This window comes from Parastagonospora nodorum (genome assembly GCF_000146915.1).
Source record: "Parastagonospora nodorum SN15 chromosome Unknown scaffold_18, whole genome shotgun sequence".
Lineage (NCBI taxonomy): Eukaryota > Fungi > Ascomycota > Dothideomycetes > Pleosporales > Phaeosphaeriaceae > Parastagonospora > Parastagonospora nodorum.
Window position 1 is genome coordinate 16,630 of NW_001884566.1, and position 27,519 is coordinate 44,148.

A 27,519-nucleotide genomic window follows, 5' to 3' on the forward strand; every position below is an offset into this window, starting at 1 on the left:
GCTAGTCTATATCAACTGTCCATGAGCACATCCTTCGTCATGGTTGTCGAGGTCCATGAAGTTCAACGGACGGAGTACCGAAACCTCCAAGCATACTAAGATGCGCATCGGCGTCTTGCACCGAGTGGCTCGTCTACGTGAAAACCTTGAGCGAATTGAACGTCCAGAACGCATTGCCAAAAGCCGACCAGTTCCACCACACGTAATCCTCGCACTTCTCCCAACCAGTAGAAGCCTTGCACCCAGAGCTCTCCCAGGCAGCGGACGCCCAGCTGCAGAACGTGGTGTTGATGACGATCTTCTGGTTCTTGAAGTGCTTGTCCAAGTCGCATCCATCGCCCTCGCTGCTGCGGAACACCGAAGTTGGAGAGCCCCATCCAGATGGCTCGGGCCACGATCCAAGCGGGCCATGGTCGCCAGTCGGAATCGAGTCGCGCGGGAAGAACCACACCTTCACCGCCCAGGCCGTCCACTCCATTGCATACACGCCGCCGTTGTTGTTGTTGAAGCCACTGCCGAAGGAATTCTCGCGACGGTCGTTGACATCGCATCCAAGGTTGGTCTCCTCGCTGCATTCAGTGAAGCGGTCGCGCTCAGCGGTCTGGTCGATGTTTGGGTCAATGTAGCATTTGCCCTGTTTCTCGCTGACGTGGATAGAAATTTCGTTGTGTTTCGCGTTGTTCACTTGCTCCACGATATCGATCTCGCCTTCTTGGGGCCAGTTAGCGGTTGCGGACGTTGTCCAGAACGCGGGCCAGGTGCCACAAGTCTCGGGCTATCTTGAGTATTAGCAGCTATCATAGTTGAGCGGGAGTGAGAGCAGCGTACCATGTGGGTGATGTCCGCCACGACGAGCGTTCCAGGGTTGTAGGTTGCTTTGGACGTCAGGCGTACAGACTTTCGCCCACGACCGCTCGCGACATTCGCGTGATCCACGCCGAGGTAGATGTTGCCGCCATTGCCAATAAGGCCGTTATTCCAAGCTGATTGCTGGTCAACATAGTCAACCGTTCCGTTCGTAGGATCGCCATCAGTCCAGAAGTTGAAGTCGTCGAAAAAGTCGGCATAACCGTTCCTGGTGTAGTCGTCTTTGAGATTGTATGCACATATAGTGCCCGCAAGTATCGCAAGAGCCCAAAGGTAGAGGCAGGAGGGGAACAGCATCTTGTGGCTTGAGATTTGAGCAATAATTGGAGTGGACATTCTCTCACCAGGACCGTTGCCAGCTTAAATATTTCACTGTGCGACTTTGGGCTCACTAACCTAGCGGGCAATTTCGTCATTAGACGACGCGGCTCGGCTGCGCAGAGCGAGGTGAAACAGCTCTTATGAGTGAATGTCACTGCCGCTTGTAAGTTCTAGGTATCGAGAAGCCCTGTGCGTAGCGGCTCAGATCTACAAGACTATAGTGCACAAGAATGGTGAAACAACTCACTTCATACTAGAGCCCATCTTCTCCAATCACGTCAACGAGACAATGTTCAGAGACCTTCAAACTGTGGCTTTCTTGATTGTGTTGTAAGCAGTGAAAATACATATTTCAGCCATGTCCAGAAAGCTACGTCCGATCAAAAAACAGGGTCGCTGTCCACAAGCCTTGTTAGAATTGACTGCAGCACAAATGTTTCTGTCCTCTGGGTCATTGACCAGGGGTTTAATAACCTCCAGGGGCGGCACGAAAACGTGATCGATCACAAGCCTCTTTGAGGAGCACCTCGTACTCTGTGCCTTAGAATCCTTCGGGCCGGCCACCAGGCTATCCCGAGAAATTGTGTCTCTTCGAAAGTGAATTATAGAGAGATTAGGTCTAATCTCAAGGTCTCTCCCTGTACTACGCCGACCAGACACGACAGATTAATTACATTCATCAAGCTATCTTCCTACACGTATAGCGCCAGGCTTGTAAGTGTAAATTTTTATCGCAAAGATATTCAACTAGAATCCACGGACATAGACAATGTTAAACATTTAGATATTGACAAATGACGCTGAAGCTACGCATATATATTTTCCACTACAAATTCGCTTCTAGCTGTCACCTGACGAGGATAAATCTGGAGACGAGTCACTCATCATTATGTAAAGAGTTAGCAAAGCATTAAAAAATTCATTAGGGTCAGCTCTTCCTACTCACCTATAAGTACCACCGGATATTGTAGCCACAAAACAAAATCTTTGGGCATTACAAATGACAAGACAGTAGACATTATAGTTCTTCCCAGAGCTGTGAGTTTGTAGTTAAGCTGGTTCCAGTTTGCATAGGACAACCTACATTAGGTAGTTATGAGGAAACTTATTGAGAAAATTCTTGAAATTTGACTATTCCGGACGTCAAAGACGTCAAAGGCGCAAGAGAGGTCGGTGGAAAGGTTGGACTTTCACCATAAGTTCGCTATCACTTAGGTATCTCAAAGCTACCAGAACAACACCCCCTGAAAAACGTTTTGCGACACACTTAAGCAGCCTAGGTCCCTGGATGTTGAGCGCCGACCTACTACCCTTTCACCGGCATACCCAAAAAGGAAATTTTTGTGATAGTGACATGAAGGCGGTGCTCAGCCCCAACTGACTCAGTTTCCAAACGGCAACCTCCCTCTAGCAGGGCAGCCCATGCTCGCAAATACGGCTCGGCCCGACTCCAAGCTGTAACCAACTGTCGAGAAGACTCCAGCTGCCTCAAAATGGTATTCCGTTCCCAACAGGTGGTATCTGCTTCAAGCCACATGTTGTAATGACAACGCCTCCGTTCGAGTATTGGGGTGTTGTAGCTGTATAGCAAATCCGGCGGCATGAGCTAGTAAGGATGAAAGCCCTACTATGCATTTGAAATGGTGAAAGACGTCTCAGGTCGCGCACATAAATATTGCACATCCGTATGTGCGGGGCTATCGACACGCATAACAGTTACCGTTCATCACTATATTGGACTTCAGTCAAATTCCCTCGGCCAAGCTTCCCAAGATGCTATTTTCCAACACTCTCATCGCCTGTCTCGCCGGGAGTCTTGCTGCAGCAGCTCCGGTCTAAGAAGTTTCAGACTTGTGGCTTGGAGCTACTGGATCAGTATCCCTGGAAGCTCGTGAAGGTCCACCACAGGCCACACATTGCAATGATATGATCGAGCAACATGTCACCTTGGTTGAGCAGGTGACGGGCTGGACTTTTCCCGTGTCCGGAGCTGGATGCAACGCGGGATCAACCAGTAAGTTTATTCATGATATAAATGCTCAAGTTCCCTGATCTGACACTATACACCACAGACTGCGTGATCTCTGCTGGGAAGACATACGCCGTGTCCAAGACTATTAGCATAGGATTCGGATTGGATGCGTAAGTACCAGGATTCGATCTTGATAGCCCATGCAGCTGACCTTGAGCCAAACATAGTGGTCTGGGTGATGTGGTGAGGCGCGAGCTTGCCAAACCCGGAGCGGGCGCCAGTTTCAGCTTCGGATATTCGTTCTCAGAAAGCCACGCTACCAGCGTCACCGTTTCTGGTACGTGCCCAAAGCATCACGAGTGCCAACAGCAGGCTACTGCACTGATGCTACACGTCAAAGGAATGCAGACAACTTATTCTTGCTACAACGGTGAGCTCGAGGCGCCTGTCACTCAGGACTTCGAGGTTTCCTACCCGGTTACGTATGCGGATTCTGCTCAGGATAGCGAGGCTGTGATTACTTATAGTATTTGAACGATCGGGGAGACGAAGAGCAAGCAGTACCCCATCTGTCCGCCGGCTGGTGGGGAACCTAGGCCTTTCAACTGCGATTCTATCGGCGCAAAGACGGTCAACCAGGCTTTCAACCCAACTTGCCGATAGGCACTCTTGGAGTAGGATGATGGGTTTTGGAACCGACGTCAATGTGAGGTGGAGGATGAGGGGCTGTCTTTTCGGGTTGAGTATTGCGAGCGAATATGGGAACATGTCTTGCCTGGAGACCATTGCCATAGAATCTGGAGTAGGAAGAATTGCGATGGGATTGCAAAACATTTATCCGTACACACAGTCGAATGCATGTTCCCCTCAGCTGTCGAGAATCAAATACACCGATAACTTCCAAGACCTGCCACTCGTTGCCTGACCTTGATGCAACTGGGTAGATAGGTACCCAGAATTCAACAGCATTTATCAACATTATTCCAATCAGTGATCCCTCATCAACCGCGCCGTCCTACTTCGCTCCTCCCGCCTCACTCTCCGCTTTCTCCACCTTCCCCCTCCAAAAGAACTCCGCCATAGCCAAACTAAACATGGCAGCCTTTTTCGCCTCGGCCAAACAGGTCTCCTCCCATTGCTCCAGTGTTATCTCTCCCCGTAAAGTCTTGTCAAGCGTCTGCGCCCGAAACGCCGCCTGGCTCGTACTCCCACCCCCATGCGGCCGACAAAGCGTGAACGCATCACCTACCAGCAGCAACCTCCCGTCGAAGAAGACGGAGCGCTGGCCCGCGAAGTCGCTGATGGCTGTGACGAAGGGCTCGGTGATAGATTCCATCAGGTGAATGAAGTGCGGGTTTACGACTGTACTCTTACGAGCGACGGCACGCTGCCATACTATCGGGTCCATTTTCCCCCGTGGAATGGTACTGTGGCGCAATTTTCCATCGACGTCGGTCATAGTCTCGGTGAATTCTTGTGAGTCCGGTACCAGATTGTCGTACCAGATCCAGACGAAGTCTCGCCGCGAAGACTTTGGGTCGGCGTCGCTGGGGACGTAGTACCTGGAGGAGTTTCAGTCATTAAACTTGCAAAGAAGTTGGTAGGTTGGGAGTTACGCACGATATCTGGTAGCCGCCCTCGACGCGTAGGATCATGCATCGGTTTCGCAAGGCTTCTCTGGTCTGTGGAGATACAGCTGTCTCGGGAACGCGACCGCGCCAGGTGACATATCCGGCATACTGGGGTTTCACTTCGGGACAAAGCTTTTTGCGGATTGCGGAATGCGCTCCGTCTGCTGCAATGACCAGATCGCCTTCGATTGACGTCGACGTGGCTTTTTCCAGGTCCAAAACCTTTACCTCGACCTTTTCACCAACTAGCTGAACGTCCTGGACCATCTGACGAGTTTCGTATGTCGCGACTTGCTGTCCATTGACAGCCTCTAGTAGCGCGCCCTTGAGCATATCATAAATAATCTTCCAAGTCGTCAATCTCAACGGATCCGGAAACGGAAGCTCATCAACAACGTTGCCATCGCCGTCCACAATTTCGGCCTTTTCCGCGGTGACTGCGTAATCGAACGAAGGCCGAACATGCTGCTCGATGAAGTCATGAACCTCGGGCCCTGCGCGTATTCCCGCCGCCTCGCTGTCCAGAACTTCAGGCGCGCTGCGTTCCAGGACTTGGACCTTGAATCCGTTTTCTTTGAGGATTATGCCGTGCATTAGGCCGGCTAATGAGCCGCCCACCTACTTCGTTGTTAGCGATTGAAGTCGAGTTAGTATTAAAGATGACCTACCACGATAGCTGTCCTGGTCATGATTTCTATTATTCATATGCACACGAGAGGTGAAGGTTTGACTTCTCAGACAGCCTTGATAGGTAGGCGTGCAATAGCAGTGCTGACACCCTCAATTTAAGTAGACGTCGATGCTGCGGGGTATCGGGCGTAATCCACGTCGCGTTGGTTCCGTCAAGGATCAGATGCTAATTACGAAACCCTAAAAATATTCACCCGCTGAAACATCGTGAAGCTTTTCTCCTTTGCCACGGTGTAAAAAAGGCGCAAAAAAGCAGCTGCGAACTCCCGCTCTAGTAATTACGTGTAATCAACTTGCTCTACCACATCTTTGTATGGATTGTCCCACCAAGTTCGCGCAATTTAACGCTTGAGCTTGTGTTGCTGAGATTCTGGACCGGTGAGTACTGATACTATCATTAAAATAGATTCTGGGGTACATTTATGCGGTCTGAGAAAAAAGGGGGTGTAGATGAAGAGTTGGTTGCGCAGAAGTGTGGGATCAGGCGGGCGTTTGCTCTTTTCACCTGCATATAAGATGAAAATAAATGACGCAAAGGTGAAGGTTGACAGAGCTATGGAATTTGTGCAGATACTTAGAATTGCATGGGGTATCATTCAGACTATGAAAATCGAGAATCTTGGGACGAGCCCTCATCAAGTGCGCAGCTTCTTGTCTTTCCACTCCAGGCGTTCCGCCAATTGTTCCCACATGGGTTCCGCGCCCACTCTTCCTACACTTCTCAGACCCGCAGTGATGAAGGGAAGTAGCCTATCGAATTCGCTGTCGATATACCGAAGTGACTCCATGGGACTTCGTTGTGCTGCTTCATCGACAGTCTCGTGATGGTCATCTTCGGCGTCCGAACCCGGGTCTGAGTCCGAAAGCTCTGCGGTTGCGGCGATGAGCGTCGTATCCCTTTGCCACATGGACCTAGTCTTTCTCGGAATCACAACTTTAGTGCTTTGGTCGCGGGTACTTGCTAATGTCTTGGCGAAGAGCACGCTGAGGTCCAACATCTCGATGACCGCTTTGTGTATCGGTTTTACGTCTTTCGATAATAAAGCGCGCGTCTGTAAATTTGTGACATATCTGAGATGTGCCTGTGCCATCTCGTCAATGTCTTCTGCTTTCTCCATCTGGGCGTCCATGGCTCGAGTCGTGAAGAATATGACAGTCTCCGTAAGGTACGAGCGCAGTATATCCGCGAACCAGGTCACGCGATGCTGCAGCTTGTATGTAAGCTGAATCCGTGCAGATTTTAGCTGAGGGCCTCGCCCGGGTCGTGCGCGCTGGAGCAAGTACTTTGCACGGTACGATTGGAGCAAGAAGGTCAGGACTTGCTGGTAGACGGGAAGGGAGGAGCGCTGAATGATGTTCTGAATCGGCCAAGAAAGAGCGAAGTCAAGCGAGACTGCAGCCAGATCCTTGACTGATTGGCTCGTTGCCTTCACTTTGGACGAGCGAGCGACAATTCTTTCGGCATCCTGGTGAGGCATCACGGTGCCAAATATGGTGCGTGTGATTTCGGTCAGGACATATCGGTCATTCCAGCCCCTCCGGCCTCCATCCATGCGTTCGAACAATGCGTTAGCAAAGTCTTCGAAGACTGCCCCGTTCTTACCGAGATAGAGTGTTTCGAGAATGACCGATGTGCGCATGAGACCGCTAGTTTCGACAAGGTGCTCCCGAAGCACAGATGAGGCTTGCGAGTATTTACTCTGCATCCAGCGATCAAAAGCAGCCTGGAACAGCTCGGCAAATGGAGGTACTGGCACGTCGTCGGACAGACCGCACACGCTCTCATGATCAAGTCGCGGCTCACTTCCAAACGGCTGCGCGCCTGCTCCACGTATCCCTAGCTCTTTCAAAAAAATAATGCTCTTTCCAGTGTTGAATATCTTCTTTACGGCGGGCTGTAGGAACGAAGGGCACTGCAAACTATTTTGCGCATCCCGGCGCAGGACGTAACGGTCGTGCCAGAGTGAGGCGGCATCGCTGCCAGAGTCGCTTTCGAAGACGAAGAAAGTCTCGTCGTTGGCTCCCAGCTCGCCAGCTTCCATCCACTTCCGGATGGGTTTGAGGTATGTCTGTAGACAGTCGAAGAACACGGAAGAGAGATATTGGAACGATCTGATTTCTAGCGTCATCTGAGCGAGGTTGATTTGGTCGAAGAGCGCCTCTAGGTGACTGAAAGGGTTCACAAGCAGTGCAACCTCGACGTCCGAAGTCAAATGCGCCAGGCGAAGAAGCGGCGCAGACATGGAACGCACTTCCGTGTGTAATTGAAGTAGACTCACTGCTGCTGGTGAGTTCGGCGTTAGGTATCGTTGTTGCACGTCTGCAAGAGCGCGATCGAAGGCGACGAGGCGCATTCTGACTGTCGACTCGAAGGTCTGGATGAGGGGTAGCGTCTGCGACCGCTTAGTCCACTGCCGCAAGCGATAGACGTTTCTGCCGATATTGACCAGCTCTGAAAGGAGGTGTTGCACTGTGTTGGACATCGCAGAGGCAAGGACATATTTGGGATTGATGCGAATACTGCTTTGCTGAGGATCGAGCTTGTAAAGACTGGTTCGAAGCCCTGCGAGCATAAACAATGTCTCTCGTAACATCTGGAGTTCGGTAATCTCTGTCACTGAACCGTCTGATTCCGATGAAGTATTCCAAAACTGAGCTGCCTCAAGGTCTTTGGACAAATTCTCTTCCGTTGATAGCACGCAAGCGGTGGGGTCGTAAGTGTCGTCTTCGTCAACACTGGTCGGCGGCGACACCTTTGCTTTCGCACGCTTCTTCGACGCTTGTTCATCGCCCGACGATTCGACGGCATAGTCAATGTCCTTCCAGATGTCTTCGTCGCTGTACGGATCATTCTCTAAGATTTCATCCCACGTCAGAGGTAGCTCGGGGCTGGGAGGCCGCAACAGCTCCAAAGCTTCCACTTTGGTATTCTCCAGCGGTCTATCAGACAGTAGCAAGAGGAACGACAGGATGTCCGGGGTAAATTTGCTTGCTCGTGCTTCTAGCTTCTGCAGCCGTGTCTTCAGGGCATCAGCGAGATCGTCGCGGTTCTTCACGCGGAACTTCTCGTCGAGGCCAGCATATGTAGACACGACATCAAACTGATTAGTGCGCGCATATTGGTAACCGCGCAGTCCACGCGAGGCAATGTCTTTGGCGTGTTTGTAAGCCTGTCTGTTGGTGGCCGGATCGAAGCCGAGGATAGACTGTATGAGCTCGTCGGTGAGGGCTGAACCTCGTGCGTTCTGGGCCATCTGAACGCGTCGCGCATGCACGTGATACCGTCTGCTCGAGGGTGAAGGCTGACAGGGCAGATTGATGGGACGACGCGTGGGGTGAAGCCGACGTGCGATGGTGCTTGCCGAGCAGCCCACTTTCCGCCCCGCTGGCGCTTGCCCTGCCAAGGCTAGACCCTGAGGACGCGCGCTTGCACGTCACTTGCTGCTGAAGACGACTCAAACACGCCATGCAAGACGTTTCGCTGGGGAGAGGGACTCTGTTCCCAGCGTTCCCAGACTTGCCCAGACTCTCTCATCATCATGGCGCTGCCCAAGAGCATGCGCTACTTGGCAGCTGCAACCCTCTGCATCTTCTTGTACCTCTTGGTGCAATTGCTGCACTCTCCACAGACTGAGATACAGCTCCCCGTCAGCAAGCCTTCGCCATTCAAACCCGCTAGCAAAGACCATGACCCCCAATTGGACTGTATGGCTCTCACGGGTGTTGTCCTGGTGTCACGTGCTAATCATCCCATGCAGCATCGGGCGAACCCATCGGCCCGCTACGCAGAGTCGAAGGCGACAACTACGACCCAGACAACCCCAACAGCGCGCGCATCAATGCGACCATCCTGTCTTTGGTGCGCAATGAGGAGCTCAAGGATATGTTGCAGAGCATGGCCGACCTGGAGAGGACATGGAACCACAAGTTCAATTACCCATGGACTTTCTTCAACGACAAGCCCTTCACCGAGGAGTTTAAGAGGAAGATACGAGCAGCTACAAATGCCGAGGTTCGATTTGGTACGTCAGCATCCACCTCCGACATCTGTCTGTTGCGCGTGCGAAGCTAACAGTACATCGCAGAATTGGTCCCTGCCGAGCATTGGGACATTCCTTCCTGGATCAACCCCGACCTCGTTCAAGAATCCGTAAACCTCCTCGTTGGCCAAGGCGTGCAGTACATGGAGAAGCAGTCATACCATCAGATGTGTCGGTGGAACAGCGGCATGTTCAGCGAGCATCCAGCGCTCAAGGACGTTCAGTATTACTGGCGCGTCGAGCCCAACGCTCACTTCTTCTGTGACGTCGACTACGATGTCTTTCGTTGGATGCAGGACCACAACAAGACATATGGCTTCAACATCAACATCTACGACAGCCCGGACAGCGTCGCAACGCTGTGGCCGGAGACGCAAAAGTTCCTCGCCGACCATCCGGACTACGCACATGCCAACAACGCCCGCGGGTGGCTGGAGGACGACACCAGGAGGCCTGAGAACAATCGCAAAGCCAACGGCTACTCGACATGCCATTTCTGGTCCAACTTTGAAATTGGCGACCTGAGTTTCTGGCGCAGCAAGAAGTACCGCGACTTCTTCAACCATCTGGACCGCGCGGGTGGTTTCTTCTACGAGCGTTGGGGTGATGCGCCTGTTCACAGCATTGCGCTGGGCTTGTTCGAGGACAAGAGCAAGATTCACTGGTTCCGCGACATCGGATATCAACACATTCCCTTCTTCAACTGCCCCACCAGTCCGAAGTGCTCAGGCTGCGTCGCAGGGCGTTTCACTGACGGAGACAAGTGGCTCAACCGAGAGGATTGTCGGCCGCTATGGTTTAAGTATGTTGGCATGGCCTGAACTCCGGGCCGTTTCATGTGCATATGCATTAAGGTGTAATAAGGTGCATCGTTGTGGCTCCATACTTGGAGCTCATATAGATCTATCCGCCATTTTCAAGATCATTCATATTTCAAAATACATGTGTCGTTCCAAGGCTTTATCGCGAATGATGTTTGGGTTGTTCCAAGGTTCCAACGTAGAGCTAGTGGCTTAGTCAGGAACCAGCATCTCCGAACTCGCTGCGTGGCAGCTTCTCACAGCGAAACCACCAGCTCGACAAATCTCGCAAAAATCTGTAGCACATCCTAAACATCAATCAGTCGTCTTGTTGGTGAGTTGAAGTGTTCCACGGATCATCATTATGCACCAGATGTGAACTTTATGCCAAATTTTCAATACGCATATATAAACCCCATCGGCATGCACGAACCGCAAAACCTTCAGGCTGCGTGCAGAACCATATGAACTAACCCAAAAACCCAGCCCGTATTGCACGAACAACGCAATAATTAGCCGAATCCCACAAGCACATCGCAGAGCAGAAATCCAAAATGCGCCACCCCGCCGCTCCCACCGTCATTGCCATCCTGCTCGGCTTCCTAATCTTCATGTTAGTTTGGGCGCGCTACAGACGCGACGGACATCATGAGGGAAATCCGCATCCAGACGACGTACCTGTGCCAGTGCAAAATCAAGAGGACCAAGAATAAAGTACCGTCAGATCCTCTTCCAATTCAGTATCATCTTGGAATGCGAGCGAGGACGAGAAGGGATTGGTGTAAGTAGCCCCGGACAGCCCATTGTTCAGGGCGGCAAAGTCGGCGGGGGTGAGGCTCGCTTCCTCCGGAGAGATATGATGGGGATGAGTGGGAGGAGGGGGAGAACGAAGAGAAAAGAACTCGCGTAGTAGCTCATCCTCCCACGCTGCATTCGGTGACGAAATGGGCGTTGCCTCGGACTGCTCGTCCTCTGACAACGTCAAATCTTGCACCTCATGCGACGAAGGGGGAGTGAGGTTCTGTGCTTCACGCGTCCTCTTCAAAGACGCTCTCTGCTGCGTCCTATTGCGCTCGAGGCGCTCCTCCTTCGAAAGGATGGCCTTTTGGTTTCGACCAATGCGCTTGAAGGTGTCCTTGGCGCCTGAAGGCCGGCCTCGACTGCGACGGGGAACATTAGGATCGGGAAGGGGGTTTGTACGCGGACGCCCTGGACCACGCTTTGCTGCTGGCGGCGTGGGCTGCGGGGTAGGGGGTGATGTGACCAGGTTGCCAAAGTGATCAGTTACCCACGATGAAAGGTCGAAGTTGGAGAAGGAATTCATCTTGGAGCACTGAAGTGCTATTGGATATTACAAGAGGAGGAAAAGGAAGATAAAAGAGTACGTTGAGGTGCTTTGGGATTTGGCAAAATTTGGAAGATGGGATGGAGGGAAAGGGCAACTGGGCACGTTCAATTGGATGAAGAGGCTGAAGAGATCACAGTTCCAAAGCGTGGTTCAGGGTGAACCAGATATCACGATGTGGTTGAGCTACGAAACATAACGAAAGTCTGGTCGACGGAACCATGGAACGAGTTCGGATTGAACTAGCTGGATATCTCCACGACTCCCAAAGAAACGGCAGGCACAGGTGACGATATGGCTGTGAAAGCATTCGGCCTGCCGTACCCGACATTGCAGCTGCAATCCTGGCCAGCACAGTTATCGTGCAGCAAAGGAGCAAAACATGACAATGCACTCGACACCAACACCAATTTTCCATCACCAGCCGACTCAATTGAACATCCGACCACAGATCCAGAAGGCATATGCAATATTTCCCGGTTCATTTGCGTATGGTGCCGAACTAGACATTGAGAATATACAGCCAGGCCGCGCAGTCACGACCCCTCACAGCAACCAACCCATGGAACAGGGCATACCCTTACCCGAAAGACCAGTTCAAACATCAAAAATGATACTGGAATCCACATCCACGCCGCCACTGCTGCATTGCGAAGCTATATGCACCACTCCCACCTACCTTAGGGCACCTGATTGGTCTCTGAGGATATCCAGCCCGAGCTACCAGTCATGACGCGAGAAGACGAGCTTGGGTCGCTCGTTATGGCGAGATGGAAATTTCTGGATGAGCGCGCGAATCAAACGTCTGTCCGTTTCAAACTTACTTGCTGGGTTTGCACCTGGACTGGCTTTAGTCTTCACTGGGTGGGAAATTGGGGCTTTGGCGTGGTCAATTGTCATCAGGAGTGATGCGCATGGAAGCCACGAGGGTGCGACATGCATGGGCGCCTTGATGAGGCAACCGTGGAAGCCATGTTGGGAGTGCAGGCGGACCTGCGCTGTTTGATTGATCGGAAGCTGGAGATCACGCATTGCACAGAGAAGGCACCCAAGAACGCGACTTCAGTTACTCGAAGACTTCGGGCATCAGTGACTTATTGAGGCTTGCACAATGTGTACCTCCCAAGCTTTTAACGACTTTGGCAAAGTCAGTGCTTCACTGCATACGGACTGAGGAGGGTTCCCGACTCTATCCAATGGTACTAGACACGGGACTGCACAAGAGACTCGCACGTATTGGCGACAAAACACATAGCATTTAACCTAAACAGAAAAACAACTTGCAAAATCAGCCGACTAAGTAGCGGACGATAAGTGCACCGCCTGCATATCGCCACCTACCTCTTCAACCACAGTCTCTTCCGAACCTACACCGTCATCCCGAGCAGCCCTATCAGTCACATCCCCCCTTGCGGCAATCCTCTCGTGATGCCGACACGCACACCCGACTCCGTCCTCGCCATCCCTCTCGAACAACTCGTTAATCCTCATCATCGTTTCGCTCACATGCTCCGCAAACTCGTCCATCACCACCGCCTCATACAGCCTCTCGTCTAGTTCCTCGCCCACGAAGCGCAACTGGTATGGAAGCAACTGGCGTAAGGCGCGGCGCGGGACGGGGTGAACGGCGTGAAAGATTGTCGTTGCCTGGGCGCCGCGCCCGAGGGGCGGATATAGTCCTGCGCCGGTGAGTGGACACAGTGGTATTTCGTGGCGTGTGTAGAATGGGTGGGTGGTCAGGGCGCCCCGGAGCGTGTAAACCTCTCTAGGCTCTGAAGGCGTTGGGCTGAGTGAGCGCGATGGGGAAGGTGTGCGCGATGGCGAGCCTCGGGGCGTGGACGAGCGCGACCAGACCACGGAGTCCTGATTTAGGATGCGGTCGAAATGTACGTATCTTTCTTCCCTACGGCGCATGTCTTCGTTGATGGCGCGCATCTCGCGGCTCAGGAGATCCTCGATTTCATCGCGGCGAGGGGCTGGGCTTGGCCTGCGACGACGAGTGCCGTATGCGAAGCGGAGCATGTCGGGGCTGGTGCTGCGAGGACGAGTGGCGCGTCCTGAGAATGTGTCCTGGCTTGGGTAGTGGAGAAATGCGGCTGGACGGCGGGTGTTGCGGAAGTGTCGGGGCATGCTGGCGGTAAGGTAGTGGGCTTGTTATGAGAAGTTACTGCTGGGTAAGATGCTGGTATTTGTGACAAGTATGAGGAAGCGGTTGATGAAATTTGCTCTTGTTCTGAAGAGCTGGGCTGCGCGAGACATGGCTTTTATATGCGCTGTTTGTTGATCGCTGTGCGAATCCTCACACTCAGCAGTCGGCCTACATTGAATGCATCTGCGGCCGTCCACCGGCGCTGTCCACCGTATCGGTGTTGCCGTTTATTTTCCAATCGCACAGGCACTTCACAGTCGCATGTCCAACACGGCGCTTCACCTACCCCTCCCGTTTTCCCATCATCAGGCACTCACACGTACCTTTTCACTTCTCCGCCGCCGGCGCATCACTTCCCTTCACGTCCTTCGCAAGCACATCCGTCCCTGCCAACCATTAGTCACATAACCCATCACGCACCCTTCACTACTCACAAACCGTCCTCGGTGTCAACACATCCGTGGGCATCTCCTCATAATGCGCCTGAATCGCCTTCAAGTTCTTGAACTGTCCATCTGCACTCATACCGGGATTCGCCTCCCTCATCCTCTCAAACGCGCTGTTCAGTAGCGCAAGGAAGTGAATCACGTGGTCGCAGTTGTACTGCGCGAACAGACCGGTCGCGTACTCGGGCATGTTGTCGCAGTAGGATATGCGCTCCGCTGCGGTAGCGCTGACCAACTCGGCGCCGATGGACAACTGCTTCTCGATATTGGCGACGGCGTCGATGTGTTTCTTGCGCTGGGGGTGGTCGGCAGGCAGGATACGCTCTGCCATCTCGAGCTTTTTCTTTGCGAGCGGTAGAGCTGCGGTGGCCTCCGTCATGATCTTATCGGTGGTGCGCTTTGCTTTGCCAAAGATCCACATTGTGAGGTCAAACAGCGCGCAGTTCTTGTGGTCCGGGCCCGGAGTAACTGTGGGCGTTGTGCTGGATGTCTCGGACATTTTGGCGGTGGTAGTCATGCAGCTGTTGATTTTGAGAGCGACGCGCAAACGATTGTGGAGGTGCAGAAAGATTGTGGGCAGTGGTTGAGCCAGTGCCAAGACACGTGTATTTTGAGGCCAACGCGACGTGAGAGGTGAAAGTGAAGAAATGAAGAAGAGAGCTTTTATAAAACAGAGATGGCTCTATGAAGAAACTGGACAGTAACGTCATCTTGCTAAGCTGAGAGAGCATGTCATATGCAGTGTTAGATCAAGAGCAACAAACTGTCGAAAAGAGCGTGTTATGGGCATCCCGACACGACTGTGGTAAACAGCTCTGATCAATTGGTAATAAAAAACCACCAGGTGTACCTTTTGGGACTGTTGACGTCCAAGACTCGATCCATGGCTGGCTCAATATTTGGGCTTGTGGAGGATGCATTAACAACGTGAAAATGAAAGCTTCGAAAAGCTTCGAAAAACAACGACTATTTTCCTTTCCAGCCGGCCTACATCGTTCCTTGTTTGAGTTCAGTGGTATTCTACCAGTGGAAGCCGCTGTACAGCAAAAGCAGTATCATCTCAGGTACGCATGCATGGTCGGGCTTCATGTTGCAGATTGTACTCGAAGTCCTTCTGCCATGTGATCAGTGGTTAGCTACCATCGTTAAAAATACGAAAGAATGCAGTTTCGAGATATTTCTAAGATCAATCGATCGCTTCAGATCCCCACCGTAGATATAACGAGATGCGATTGATGGAAATTGTTCTCCTCATGGATTAATCACCCCCCATGGAGTTCATCTGAACCCCAGCGATGCTTGAGCGGGGACAAGCAAACGTTCACAAGGCCGGCAAAATGCACGATTGCGATCGCCCAGGCTCGTGACGCATTCCACGATCGTGTGAACGTGTCGTGGCAAATCCTCGGCACCACGTTTTGCTCTGAGTGTTTCGAAACCGCCCACGTTGGCTGGATCTAACGCGATATGGCTTTAGCGCAGACCTCGTTTCGACAAGATCGTCTCGCAACGACTCAGAACACATGTTGGCCGAGCAAAACACCTCGGGAATGTCAAAATTATCTAACTGACATCTGCAACCACAATAATTGTCGTGGGGTACCCGGTCAGAAGGACGCAAGACGTTGTTTTTCCCCGGATTACGACCCATAGCGAAGCGGCTGAACTCTAAGGAACGCGTGGCGGAACAATGATGACCTGGCAATCAAGAAGCAATTCTCCGTCGAATATCGCGCACGAATCAACCTGTCGGTACATCGCGTGTGATGGTCTTCCCTTGCTTACGAGCAATATGGCTCCTTATTCAATATCAAACACCCGGCGCGTAGTCGCGACAAGGTTCGCTAATGACAGGGTGTTAGTTTAGCCGCTTCAGTACCGCATAAACGCCAAGAGGGTCAAGCAGCAGCCACGAAGGCTTCGTCTAGATTGCTTGGGAGCCACACCAAGAGTTTTCTGGAAGGAAGCCCTGCCGGCACTGTTTCGTCGGGAGCCACGGAGTAATGAAGATCACTAAGATGTGGTCCCCGTTCGCTTATGCGCCCCGCAATGCAGGATTGCTTGTTGTGGCATGGCGATATTAATGATGTCGGTGCGAAGCGGGTATGCTCAATCTGGGAGAAGGCGGTACTGTGTCGACTGGTATAAGAAGAGTGGTAACCCAATTTGCTGAAGAACTCATCCCATCGCTTTCCAGTCAATCATTACATTCAGCATCTCCCTCCATTCACAATGAAGCTCTCATTCACCACTCTTCTTGCCGCTAGCGCGCTGGCCGCTGCTGTTCCAGTTGCAGAGCCAGAGCCGCTTCTCGATGCTCGTCAGGCTCAGAGCATTGATGCTGCCATGAAGGCGAAGGGCAGGAAGTACTTCGGTACTGCCACTGACCCTGGCCGATTCAACAGCGGACAGAACGCCGCCGTTATCAAAGCCAACTTTGGTCAAATCACACCAGAGAACAGGTAAGTCTTGGCTTTGTTCATTCGTTTGCGATTAGTAGATGCTGACCCTCCACAGTATGAAGTGGGACGCCACCGAAAGTACCCGGGGCAAATTCACTCTCGCCACCGCGGACCAAACTGCCAAATTTGCCAAAGACAACGGCCAGCTCATCCGTGGTCACACCACCGTCTGGCACTCCCAGCTTCCTGGCTGGGTTTCGCAAATTCGTGACAAGGCCACCCTGACCACTGCAATCCAGGATCACGTCCAGGGTGTCATGGGACACTTCAAGGGCCAGATCTACGCCTGGGACGTAGTCAACGAAATCTTCGCTGAAGCAAGTTCCAACAGATCCTTCAAACGCGTACTCTGATACTGACCGATGCAGGATGGCGGTTTCCGCTCCAGCGTGTTCTACAACGTCTTGGGAGAGGACTTTGGTAAGCTACCTGAGCTCAAATGAATGCGACTCACGGCTAACTTGAACAGTCCGTATTGCCTTTGAGGCGGCAAAGAAGGCTGATCCCGATGCGAAGCGTTACATCAATGACTACAACCTCGACAGTGCCTCGTATGGGAAGACGCAGGGTATGATCAAGAACGTCAAGAAGTGGATCGCTGCCGGTGTACCCATCGATGGTATTGGTTCGCAGACTCACTTGACTGCTGGTCAGGGTGCCAACTCCGTCGGCGCCATGGCTGCCCTCTGCGCTGCTGCTCCTGAGTGCGCCATGACCGAGGTCGACATCCAGAACGCTTCATCCTCTGACTGGGGCAACGTTGTCAAGGCTTGCTTGCAACAGAAGAACTGCGTTGGTATCACAGCTTGGGGTGTTCGCGACCAGGACTCATGGAGGCCTCAGGGCAACCCTCTCCTGTTCGACTCCAGCTTCAAGCCCAAGGCGGCTTACACCCAGGTCCTCAACGCCATCAACGGCTCTTAAGCACCTCATTCGACTCTTACTCTTCCATGTATATATTTTCATTGGACCTCGTCCAGCATATTCTTAGAAGTCGCTAGCGACCAGCGCGCATCCAAGTGATACGCATATCACTCGAACCTGCTTTTTTCCGTGACCTCCTGCTTCATATGTGATGTTTTGCAGCTTTGATGATTCGAATGCCAGCTCGTTCGCCGGCCCCTTCTTCTACCTGTGTCACACATGACGGATCTGCGGCCTTGATCCTGTCATTCTTCCGCCTCTTCTGTTCTTCGAGATTGAGTTGACATGCTGCGTCCGGATTTGCTTGCAATCCAATCGAGTATTCACTTGGGTTGAGTTTAGTGGTTTGTATGCGCTAAGGGTACCTTGAATCATGGAATGATAGTTGAAGAAGGGAGTGGAGGACACTACCCAAAGCAGCCTAGCGGCCTTATCCAACCGCGCTAGCTGCGCCCCTGGCAACTGCAACACCGCACTTCTGGACAAAGCCGCGAACAATCAAAATCTTCGAACAACGAGAACAATCCACGAACAAAGATATTGGCTTCGTCTCAAGTCAATATGATCATTGAAGAGTTGCAGCTTGGTTTCATCAGTGCGCGGTCTTCACCGTGACATTTGTCATAACAACAACATATCAACCCAGCGTAATTTCTACCCAACAATCACGATGTATAGCGAAATAACAGTACCGCCCAATGCGCCCATGCCGCAAGGCTATGCTTTTCTCCCGAAAGGCATAGCGTTCAAGACCCTCCACTGCAGAAAAGCCACCCGCGAGGCCAAAAAGCCCTTGTACGTCGTTGTCGACAACAAGCGTACGCTCGGTCTTCGAGCACCCAAAAGCATCATCTCCGAGATACACAAGAAAGAAAAGGAAACATTGACGACTCGACGCGCAGCAGTCCAAAAGCGCGATGACTCTGATATCTCCAAAACTACCGCGGAGATAAAGGCTCAATTCCCCAAGATGCCTACCACGGAGCGGGACTTGGTACTCAAGCATGGCTTCAAGAAGCACTCGCGCCGCGTAGGAAGGACAGGCACGCTCACTCTGAAAGCGAAAGTAAGGCTCGCTGTCGTCGCACACATTCGACACAAGCATACGGACTATGAGGCTTTGCTACGAGCCGGTATGCCCAGAGAGGCCGCGAGAGTTACTATATTAGAGAGTGTTGACACTGTGATGCGCGATTGGGGCTGCGCTCAAGGTAAGAACGGCTAACGTCTCCTCCAAAGAGCACGATAGCTGACGATTCGAATCAAGGCCATCCACAGCGTTCAGATGGTAAGAAAGCGACAAAGCAGAAGCAAGTTGCGAAGCGCAAGAGTCCACGGAAGCCGTCCAAGGTATCGGAACATGAGGTGATCGATGACGAAGGCGACTCTGACTACATGTACGTCTTATAATCAAGCCCTTCTTTTCATTGGCTGACTTGCTACTAGTCCTTGATTTCAGCTCATCAGTGGGAGATGAGTGATCAGATCATGTTGCGGCATGGGATGCCGCGGGCTTCAGTTCAGCACGATGGATTCCTTGGGTTCCATCCAACGACTTTTGTTTACTACAATAAGTCCTCGTAGTATAATCAATTGCCATATTTGTATAAATAATGTTTTGAGTCCGTGAGGCTGGTGAGTTTTATCGATACGTGTTCCCCGATTCTGGCATCTCGACAGTATTGGTAGAGAAAGAGCAGTGCCCTGCGCGGTCATTGTATGTGGGTCCAACCACCCCCCATTTGACCTTCTTCAATTGGAGATCGACTTCTTCCTGTTTCGGAGTGCAAGCGGCACTGATAACTAGACTACACGAAGCCGCGACAGGTATTCCTTGATGCATGCGCCGAGCGATGGCCCACGAGATTGCACATATCAACAGGAAGCTGACGATCAGGAGCATCAGGAAGCTTAAACTAGACACCTCTGCTGCTGAAGTCGACTTCTCCTCGCTGGCAACATTACTATTCCTCTCGAAAAAGTCGACTCTAACCAGGAAAAACGATTGTGATATGAGCCAATGCAGTGTTCCACTTGTAATCATCAATGGTATCGCCCATTTGTACGGAAGCTGTAAGAAATACGTGCCGCGATGATCGGCGACAGAGTGGGTAACACGCAGGCCCTTCCGTTTGCATGCAAGATCGTTCTATTCTTCTGAGCTCGCCAATAAGGTATACATGTTTTTCAGGGCAAGAGAGCAGAGTGACAGAGAGAGTCGAGGTGAGTTGAAAATCCAGGCGATGTGAAGAACCAACACATCGTAGAACGATGTTGGCGCCCGTGATGCATATCGGCCTGGGGTATGTCAGATGATGGCGAATAGATAGAACGCAAATTGCAGAATGAAGAATAAGTTTTGGCGATCCTCTGGAAGAGGCACGGAATATCGCAATCAGTTGGGTTGCCAAATACCAGAGAGGTCGGCATTCATCGCAGCCCCAGCTAGGCTTTATGGTTCCATTTCCATATGTTTCCCAAGCTTGAATACGTAAGCTTCTTTGTCTAATATGCATTTTGCTGCCGTATGAGCATTAGGACGTTGTAAGAATACTGCGGTATCACCAAGCGTGACAAGATACTCCGACCTATCGGTCAAAAGGACCCACAACATGACCACCACCTTGAGGACATTGAATGCTATGACAGCGATCAAGAATTCAAAGCTGAGCTTTATGCGACTCTCTCTGTCAACCACGAACGCACATGCGTGCGCAATACGAGCCCGGTTAGGCCAGCTCTGGTTCTGCGACATCTAGGGAGCTGCAGTCATGATGAAAAGTGGCGATAATCGACCCAAGGTAAATTGTTGTTCGTAAATTGCCCGATTTTGATCTTGTCGCTGTTTTTTTATCCGGGTAAGAAGGTACTTGTTGTGCGGGATCGATGCAGGAGTTTGCAATGGCTCAAAGGCGAAGCAGTCGATGGCCAAAAACACATCGCCGTGTCCCGAGACGTAGTCAGTATAGTAGATATCCATCCAGCTATTATCTCTGAACTGCTTAATGGTATTAGGTGTGCTCATATTCAAGGTTGCCTAGTCGCGGAATCCATATTCGATTACTGTGGCGTTTTATGCACTGGGAGCTAAAACCTGAAACATTGCCGCGTTATAACTGCGACTGGCCAGTCTATATACAAACAGTACACTTATTCTTCGAGGTTCACTTAAAAATAATGGAGCAGTATGGAAGGAAACGCTAGCACGAGCCATAAAGCAACTTCTCCACGAGGTAGGTGCCAAAGGTTGTGCAAGCTCGACAATCCGACATCAAGCCACATACCTTTGGCATGAGCCGCATCAACATCTGATCGAGTTGTGAAGCAGAACACCTGCATAGTGTAATTGCTAGCAGCGAGCAGAATTGTACTGAAAACGTTGATAATCAGGTGGAAGGCTGTGCACCAGCGATATGTTGTAGTAACACTTTCAGAAACAATGTCCCAGATATTATTCTCTCTCTTGCTACCGGCAAAGCTCGCGACGGCAATGGCGATGATATTGCAACACAGAACGAACAAGTACATGGAGCCGCCGAACGAAAGTCCCATGCGCCAACCGTAGAAACGACTTCTTCGCATGCGCTGCTGGATTGGAGTCTTAACTCTAATAAAAAGGGTCAATCGTTCCTGGGAAAGGCGTTGGAAGCTGATTTGACGCCATGTGCGCACTTGATACGATGTGTTTGTAGCGACACTGGTCGCGGAATTCCGTCGCAACAACAACCTTGAGGTATCTTCATGATGACTGAAGGACGACGTCTCGATATCTTCGGTGCGCGAAAAATCGATTGAGCTCATGCTAGGTCTAAGAAATGAGGGAGAAAGCGATACATAATCTGTCTCTGAGGCGAGTGTCATCGTGGTCGACTGCAAAATAATGTTTGTAGGTTAGTAGCGAAGAAAAGTGCGCGATTGCAATTGTATGAATCGGAGACGGCTACCCCCTTATCCAATCGGTGTAGATTTGGCTGAGCGAGACAAGCAAAATGCACCATCTGGGCTGAACGAGAGGCGCATCTACCCTGATCATTGGAATTGGGGGGCCAAAGTAGTATCCATCGAATGTGCAGGTGGAAATTGGTCTGCCTATGTGAGCTAACGATGTGTTCGATATTGTTTGCTCAGACACGGGCTTTTCGTTTAACGAATTGTCCATAGCAGGAATCCTCCCTCCCCATCGTCTGAACAGAGAGGCTTGTGCCGCATTATGTACAGAGGTAGCTGCATAGCTCCTTGATGTGAATTGTGACCTGACATATGCAACACTCTGTAGTAGATTCGCGCACATAACGCTGCATCTGGCTTCTGTGGCATGCCAGTGTCCGAATAATTCGAGTCAGCCGAAAAAAAAGGTCCAAACTTTACATAACATGTGCGCTTGATACGTCACAAGTGATAGCAGTCTTCTTCCAGCTACGAAGTACGGTAACAACGCCATTACGAAGTTGCCACTGTCGACATAGAGTTGCGATGTAGCACCCTGAGTCGCCATATTCGAAGCACCCGTGCCCTCATCAGCGAGTGCGGCGACTTCCGAAAGAGCAAGATGGCATGCGGGAGCCAAAGTAAGCACTAGGCGAGCATTGAACAACTGCTGCATCTTATTTGCGACTCGTAAAAGAATCCACCAATAACCGCATTGAAAAACAGTCATAGTAGGGAGAACATCGCCTGCCAATGTCTCAAGACTTTCGTGAAATCGCCGAACATACAGGGCTTTCGTGTTAGTACAAACGGTGCACTTCCAAATCAGCCGCGGTAATGCATTGTAAACATGGCAGAAGTTTGCACTAACGAGATGACGTGAACCTCGGATAATGTTTGGTCACTACTAAAGAACAAGACATTGGGTAGAAGGCGCTGCTTGAATTGTTCCATCTGGCGAGGCTTTACGTATCCCGTGCTCTTCCACCATATACCAACCATAATTTCACCATTTAACTCACGGTGATGGTGCTAGTACCGCTGGGCAAGTTGGTACCGTTGGCGAATGCTTCAGTGACCAAGAACATGTTCTGCTCGAAGGTGCCGAGACGGTATCCGAACTTAGCCCAAGCATCGAAATGGTCGCCGGTGTTAATCGTGCCGGACACGGCGCCGACCTTCTTCTCAGACGGATCGCGCACGGAAAAGTACTGAATAAATGTTCGGGTTCCTTCGATCGAAGGCTTCTGCACGCGCTGCGCAGTGTAGAAAGCGTATTTGTTGCCTTCCGACGTGAAGTTTCCGCGCAGCGTCCAGGGTTCACCGGGCGCCAAAACATCCCAAGATTCGATGATGTAGTACTCGACTAGCGCGTTGCGAGTCCAGCCGTACAGGGAGAGGTAGCCAGGGCCCTTGGGGTTGTATGTTCCCTCGTACTTCACGGTCCTGTAACACACGGACGTCAGTATGTGTAGCAATAGTTTCGTTGTACGCTACTCACTTTCGGCCAGCTGACCATCCCGATCCGGCAACCAGGCCGCCGCCTGCCTGTCCATTCCACGAACAAGAGTACTTCCCGCCTCCTTGCTGTTGACAGTTGAATTGTCCCTGTCCTTCGGTCCAGTATTGCCATGGAGCGTTTTGACGGGTGGCGAGGCTGTTGGGCGTGGGGCTGTCGACGGCTCCCAATCCGCTGGGTGCTGCCAGAGCGCTGGGGACTAGCGCTAGAGCAGCAGCGACGATAGCTGAGAATGAGACCATTGTGATTTTCGAGTTTTGGTGTTGGGTTTGACTGTGTCGGTGCAAGATGCAAAGGTCTCCCAGACCATCTTTATACATGAGGTCGCCATAAGTCGACCAAGAAATGTCGACGACGCTTATTGAACTCAATTTGATAACCGGGCTTGGTCTGCACCGCTGGCCAGTACATCGTGTCTTTAGCCAGTGGTCTGTGAGAAGTTCCTGGATTGGAGATCAGCGCGAGCGGAAGCCAAGTTTCAGGTTGAAGATTAAGCTCGGCACCTCAAATTCACCGAGCCTGGGGTGCATCAGCAGATGCACGATAAATATTGTCCTTCCCCACTTTTTTAATATGGCACTTGAGTGCCTGTTTCGATCAAGACCGCTTGCAGATGGCGAAACATTCGGTAGTATTGCCGATTGGCATCTCGACGTGCACCGTGATCTAGACGTCAGATTCCGGTGGGAAAAGAGTAACGCAGATTTCATTTCTACGGTGTAAGTTCTCTTGGGACCACGTCAGATCTGCCTCTTTTGATCGATCTATTTCATGCGCATCAACGCAACAGTAAGACCTCCTTAGATCTAGGTGATGCATCAGTTATTTAGACCGGAGGTATTACGGGCCTTTGATAACCTTGTGGGGCAGCTTTCTCAGGGTCCAGCTGTCATTGGCGGCCATTTCAAGAGCCTCATTCCGCAGGTCTGGCGATGGGTGGCAAGCGTGGGAGACATCAGCCTGTTCACATCAGATGCTGACCACAGTCGCAGCGTGCAGTGGCCGCCGCTCCTCATTCGGCAACATGATCAAGCATATTTATGAGAGAGATTTGGGGACAAAGATGCGCGTGTATACTTAGACAGTGTTGGTTGTGCTAGATAATGTCACAGATTAGTGACAGATATGTTGTTCTGGAAGGGGCCGAGGCAGTTTTGAGGTCCGTGCTGCGCATACGTTGCGTCATTTCGAGAAAACACTCTTCGTCACCTCATCATTGCCCTAGATATTGAGTTATTTGCAACAACAAAGAAACATTTCTCTTCGATTATGCAGCAGCCATGCTAATATCCTAAGGCGCGCCTCAACAGCTTCCAGCTTATGACAGTAGGGCTCTCTTCCCAATGTTCGTGGCTAAACCATGCGCGACGGTACCCTCATAAGCCCCAGCGAATATACGAATGTACCGCTCATATAAGTCCGCCTGTCTTGAACAGCGGTAGATCCACTGTTCGTAACTGTTGTATCAACAAAACTGTCTGCCAGGCTAGGTTGGCGAAATGACCACGTCGATTGTTGAAGCTGATCGATGTCTCACCAGGCAGACAACGTTGTCTTGTGCTTATTCGACTACCTACAGGGGCCCATGTCCAATATCTTGAGGCAGACCATCAACCGCCCAGGAAAGGAGAAAGAAGCAACGTCACGTCAATGGCTTTGCCTGGCGACATTCAATCGTGATGGAGCTCATTGAAGATCGAAAACTGTTCATCCATTTAATTGTACCAACATGCAGAATGATTCCGAAAGGATAAGGACACTGCAGGTCGCAACTCGTGAACCACGACAGTCTCGACTACTATGCATGAGTGTTACCGTTGACGCTCGCTTGGAAGCAAGTATCATGCAAAGACCTCAGGGTGGAGTTCGCGTTGAATGGCCTTGCGGACATCACCTTGGTGTGGTTGGGCCCAACTTGCTGATAAATCGCGCGCAGACTCGAGTAGCCTATTACAGCGGTCTACATGTCGCGAGCGGTGAAGTCCTGTTCGACGTACGAGTGTACCGGGTATACAATTAGCTTCTTCCGCAACGCCGTACGACCATGCCGTACATACCTTACCGACCACACATAGTGCAGGATAAGCACTACTTGACCAAAGGCCAGCGCGATTGAGTACATCTCAACTGTTTTGTAGTATATTCTTGCGCCGCCCCCCTCTCGCGCCGTCTCAACGCTTACGATTGCATCGTGGATCACCTCGAGCCAAGTTCGACGGCTAGCAAAATACTAGAAAATGGCTGAAAAGACTCTAGCACATGTTTCACCCCGCATCCTCAGCGATGGCCCCGACAGTGACAGCCGCAGTCAGTCTTCCGAGGACAGACAGGTGATGGAGCAAATGGGCAAACTGCAACAACTCAAGCGCCGCTTCAACGTGTTCTCAATCTTTGGGCTGTCCATCACTCTGCTTTCGAGTTGGGAAGCACTTGGCATGTCATTGGGTGTTAGCATGACTGCTGGTGGCTCCTCGAGTCTCATTTACGGCCTAATCTTCACATTCATGGGAAGCCTCGCTTGCGCAGCAAGCATAGCAGAGATGGCGAGTATGTGTCCGATTTCCGGTGCGCAAATGCACTGGTCGTACATGTTTGCGCCAAAGGAGTTAAAAGTCGTCGTTTCATTCATCCAAGGTAGGCGGTTCCAAGGTGTACGAGACAAATTTCACTGATGCCTCCTAGGCTGGGTCACCATCTTTGCTTGGCAAGCCACGGGCGCATCTTTGTGCTTTCTGATAGCAGGCCAATTGCAAGGGATCGTGAAACTCAACAATCCGGGCTATGTCATCGAGCGGTGGCACACCACACTGATAATGTGGGCCATCGTCTTAGTTGCGTACCTCCAGCACATGTGGACGATCAAACTTCTTCCAGTACTTGAAATGTTCATGGGCACATTGCACATATTGATGTTTCTTGCTCTCTTCTTGGTTATGCTGATCATGGGCCGCAATGCGAGCGCCGAATTTGTCTTCACCGGTTTCGTCAATCAAACCGGGTGGAAGAGCAATGGAGTCGCATGGTTCGTTGGACTGTTACCCGCGATCTTTGCATTTGTTGGTAGGTCAGCGAGATGAAACGTCTCCGAAGCCTTGTTCTGATGATTGCGCAGGCTTCGATGGCGCGATTCACCTCTCAGAAGAGACTGAACGAAGTGCGCATGTCATACCAAAGGTCATCATCTGGACAGTACTAATCAATGGTCCAATGGCTTGGATCTTTGCAATCATCTGCTTGTTCGGCATCTCCGACTTTGCAGCAGTTCTCCATACATCCACCGGCTATCCATTGATTGAGATTCTACTACAAACGACACGGAGTCGGGCAAGTGCAACAGCCATCATGGCCTTCATCCTTACCACGAATTTTGGGGCCATGTTTGGAGACATTGCAAGCGTGAGCCGGCTTACCTGGGCGTTCGCTCGAGACGACGGATTACCATTTTCGAACTACTTCAAGCGCATTGAAACGGACCAGCGAATCCCTGTTCGTGCGGTGAACCTCTTCTGCGGCGTCATTCTCTTGCTGTCATTGATCAACATTGGCTCCACGGTGGCGCTGAATGCCATTCTCTCGCTGACGACAATCTCGTTATATGCATCATACATCATCCCTATCGCCTGTCTTATCTCTATGCGTCTCCGCGTCAAAGACAAGATATACAATTCAGAGGCTAGCTATGCTATGATATCCGAAGAGCTGCTTATCTTTGGCCCATGGAACCTGGGAAAATGGGGTATGCTGGTCAATATTTGTGCTGTTTGCTACGCAACCTTGTTGATCCCGTTTATGGCCTTGCCGACCAGCTTGCCACTTACAGCGGCCACCATGAACTATGCTGGACCCATCTTTCTCTTTGTGTTGTGCTTTGCAAGCGTTGACTATCTTGTAAGGGGACGGTATGTCTTCGTTGGGCCTCGAAAGGAGGCTTGATATTGAAGCCGTAAGTGCAGCGAGCTAATATGGTGCCCCTCCCATCGATCAACAGTCGTCGCAATCAGGAGATGTACTTGATACTGAGCCTTGTGAAGCTGTCAACTACAAATATGGACTCATTTTGCCGATGAGTGACAATGTCCACCCTCCTACTTGCATCGCTCACATGTTGTCGCATGTTGTTCATGTTTCTCTTTTAAGGACTGGAAGGAAGCATTTTCGTGCTCAAAGGTTTGAGCTGCATCGTGGTCATCCTGCTCTCCCTCGATCCCACTAAGGATTTTGATCTGCGGCTGAAGATCCTGTTTTTGTAGAACTGCAATTTTGCGGAAACACTCTACCATAACTCTCCAGACGCCCGGAAGAGCGGTCATGTTGCAAAACACGACTCCTAGCATGCAGCCGATAGATGATAATAAGCCTAGATAGCTTTTAGAGTAAGTGTAGTCGATGGAAACCGCAAGGTGAAGAGCCTTCAGTCGAAGCGCTG

At 51.3% G+C, this 27,519-nt stretch overlaps 16 protein-coding genes across 16 annotated transcripts; 6 read left to right on the forward strand and 10 right to left on the reverse strand.

Moving 5' to 3' along the window:
* Positions 1-133: 133 nt before the first annotated feature.
* On the reverse strand, positions 134-1,164 carry SNOG_10853 (hypothetical protein; the record flags this gene model as incomplete). Its single annotated transcript, XM_001801059.1, has 2 exons — positions 134-775; positions 829-1,164. The coding sequence occupies 2 exons, from the start codon at positions 1,162-1,164 to the stop codon at positions 134-136; spliced, it is 978 nt and encodes a 325-aa protein (XP_001801111.1).
* Positions 1,165-2,961: 1,797 nt separating this feature from the next.
* Positions 2,962-3,756, forward strand: SNOG_10854 (hypothetical protein; the record flags this gene model as incomplete). Its single annotated transcript, XM_001801060.1, has 6 exons — positions 2,962-3,021; positions 3,148-3,202; positions 3,261-3,330; positions 3,388-3,497; positions 3,561-3,637; positions 3,688-3,756. 6 exons carry the CDS (start codon positions 2,962-2,964, stop codon positions 3,754-3,756), a joined length of 441 nt encoding a protein of 146 aa, XP_001801112.1.
* A 419-nt stretch (positions 3,757-4,175) lies between these two features.
* Positions 4,176-5,480, reverse strand: SNOG_10855 (hypothetical protein; the record flags this gene model as incomplete). Its single annotated transcript, XM_001801061.1, has 3 exons — positions 4,176-4,722; positions 4,781-5,409; positions 5,460-5,480. The coding sequence occupies 3 exons, from the start codon at positions 5,478-5,480 to the stop codon at positions 4,176-4,178; spliced, it is 1,197 nt and encodes a 398-aa protein (XP_001801113.1).
* A 636-nt stretch (positions 5,481-6,116) lies between these two features.
* Positions 6,117-8,735, reverse strand: SNOG_10856 (hypothetical protein; the record flags this gene model as incomplete). The annotated part of the gene is made up of 1 exon (XM_001801062.1): positions 6,117-8,735. One exon carries the CDS (start codon positions 8,733-8,735, stop codon positions 6,117-6,119), a length of 2,619 nt encoding a protein of 872 aa, XP_001801114.1.
* Positions 8,736-9,020: 285 nt separating this feature from the next.
* On the forward strand, positions 9,021-10,477 carry SNOG_10857 (hypothetical protein; the record flags this gene model as incomplete). The annotated part of the gene is made up of 3 exons (XM_001801063.1): positions 9,021-9,186; positions 9,240-9,503; positions 9,567-10,477. The coding sequence occupies 3 exons, from the start codon at positions 9,021-9,023 to the stop codon at positions 10,340-10,342; spliced, it is 1,206 nt and encodes a 401-aa protein (XP_001801115.1). The 3' UTR covers positions 10,343-10,477.
* Positions 10,478-10,833: 356 nt separating this feature from the next.
* SNOG_10858 (hypothetical protein) lies at positions 10,834-11,645 on the reverse strand (the record flags this gene model as incomplete). Its single annotated transcript, XM_001801064.1, has 2 exons — positions 10,834-10,923; positions 11,040-11,645. 2 exons carry the CDS (start codon positions 11,643-11,645, stop codon positions 10,834-10,836), a joined length of 696 nt encoding a protein of 231 aa, XP_001801116.1.
* A 315-nt stretch (positions 11,646-11,960) lies between these two features.
* On the forward strand, positions 11,961-12,399 carry SNOG_10859 (hypothetical protein; the record flags this gene model as incomplete). The annotated part of the gene is made up of 2 exons (XM_001801065.1): positions 11,961-11,986; positions 12,024-12,399. 2 exons carry the CDS (start codon positions 11,961-11,963, stop codon positions 12,397-12,399), a joined length of 402 nt encoding a protein of 133 aa, XP_001801117.1.
* A 1,032-nt stretch (positions 12,400-13,431) lies between these two features.
* Positions 13,432-13,796, reverse strand: SNOG_10860 (hypothetical protein; the record flags this gene model as incomplete). Its single annotated transcript, XM_001801066.1, has 2 exons — positions 13,432-13,529; positions 13,574-13,796. 2 exons carry the CDS (start codon positions 13,794-13,796, stop codon positions 13,432-13,434), a joined length of 321 nt encoding a protein of 106 aa, XP_001801118.1.
* Positions 13,797-14,241: 445 nt separating this feature from the next.
* On the reverse strand, positions 14,242-14,760 carry SNOG_10861 (hypothetical protein; the record flags this gene model as incomplete). The annotated part of the gene is made up of 1 exon (XM_001801067.1): positions 14,242-14,760. The coding sequence occupies one exon, from the start codon at positions 14,758-14,760 to the stop codon at positions 14,242-14,244; it is 519 nt and encodes a 172-aa protein (XP_001801119.1).
* A 1,733-nt stretch (positions 14,761-16,493) lies between these two features.
* SNOG_10862 (hypothetical protein) lies at positions 16,494-17,779 on the forward strand (the record flags this gene model as incomplete). The annotated part of the gene is made up of 4 exons (XM_001801068.1): positions 16,494-16,723; positions 16,779-17,040; positions 17,092-17,143; positions 17,193-17,779. 4 exons carry the CDS (start codon positions 16,494-16,496, stop codon positions 17,645-17,647), a joined length of 999 nt encoding a protein of 332 aa, XP_001801120.1. The 3' UTR covers positions 17,648-17,779.
* A 429-nt stretch (positions 17,780-18,208) lies between these two features.
* Positions 18,209-19,057, forward strand: SNOG_10863 (hypothetical protein; the record flags this gene model as incomplete). The annotated part of the gene is made up of 3 exons (XM_001801069.1): positions 18,209-18,242; positions 18,337-18,858; positions 18,933-19,057. The coding sequence occupies 3 exons, from the start codon at positions 18,209-18,211 to the stop codon at positions 19,055-19,057; spliced, it is 681 nt and encodes a 226-aa protein (XP_001801121.1).
* Positions 19,058-20,684: 1,627 nt separating this feature from the next.
* Positions 20,685-21,508, reverse strand: SNOG_10864 (hypothetical protein; the record flags this gene model as incomplete). The annotated part of the gene is made up of 2 exons (XM_001801070.1): positions 20,685-20,710; positions 20,932-21,508. 2 exons carry the CDS (start codon positions 21,506-21,508, stop codon positions 20,685-20,687), a joined length of 603 nt encoding a protein of 200 aa, XP_001801122.1.
* Positions 21,509-22,587: 1,079 nt separating this feature from the next.
* SNOG_10865 (hypothetical protein) lies at positions 22,588-23,335 on the reverse strand (the record flags this gene model as incomplete). Its single annotated transcript, XM_001801071.1, has 2 exons — positions 22,588-23,020; positions 23,076-23,335. The coding sequence occupies 2 exons, from the start codon at positions 23,333-23,335 to the stop codon at positions 22,588-22,590; spliced, it is 693 nt and encodes a 230-aa protein (XP_001801123.1).
* Positions 23,336-24,934: 1,599 nt separating this feature from the next.
* Positions 24,935-25,215, reverse strand: SNOG_10866 (hypothetical protein; the record flags this gene model as incomplete). The annotated part of the gene is made up of 2 exons (XM_001801072.1): positions 24,935-25,040; positions 25,151-25,215. The coding sequence occupies 2 exons, from the start codon at positions 25,213-25,215 to the stop codon at positions 24,935-24,937; spliced, it is 171 nt and encodes a 56-aa protein (XP_001801124.1).
* Positions 25,216-25,330: 115 nt separating this feature from the next.
* On the forward strand, positions 25,331-27,026 carry SNOG_10867 (hypothetical protein; the record flags this gene model as incomplete). Its single annotated transcript, XM_001801073.1, has 4 exons — positions 25,331-25,727; positions 25,836-26,153; positions 26,206-26,829; positions 26,914-27,026. 4 exons carry the CDS (start codon positions 25,331-25,333, stop codon positions 27,024-27,026), a joined length of 1,452 nt encoding a protein of 483 aa, XP_001801125.1.
* A 48-nt stretch (positions 27,027-27,074) lies between these two features.
* On the reverse strand, positions 27,075-27,403 carry SNOG_10868 (hypothetical protein; the record flags this gene model as incomplete). The annotated part of the gene is made up of 2 exons (XM_001801074.1): positions 27,075-27,124; positions 27,196-27,403. 2 exons carry the CDS (start codon positions 27,401-27,403, stop codon positions 27,075-27,077), a joined length of 258 nt encoding a protein of 85 aa, XP_001801126.1.
* Between the last annotated feature and the right edge of the window lie 116 nt (positions 27,404-27,519).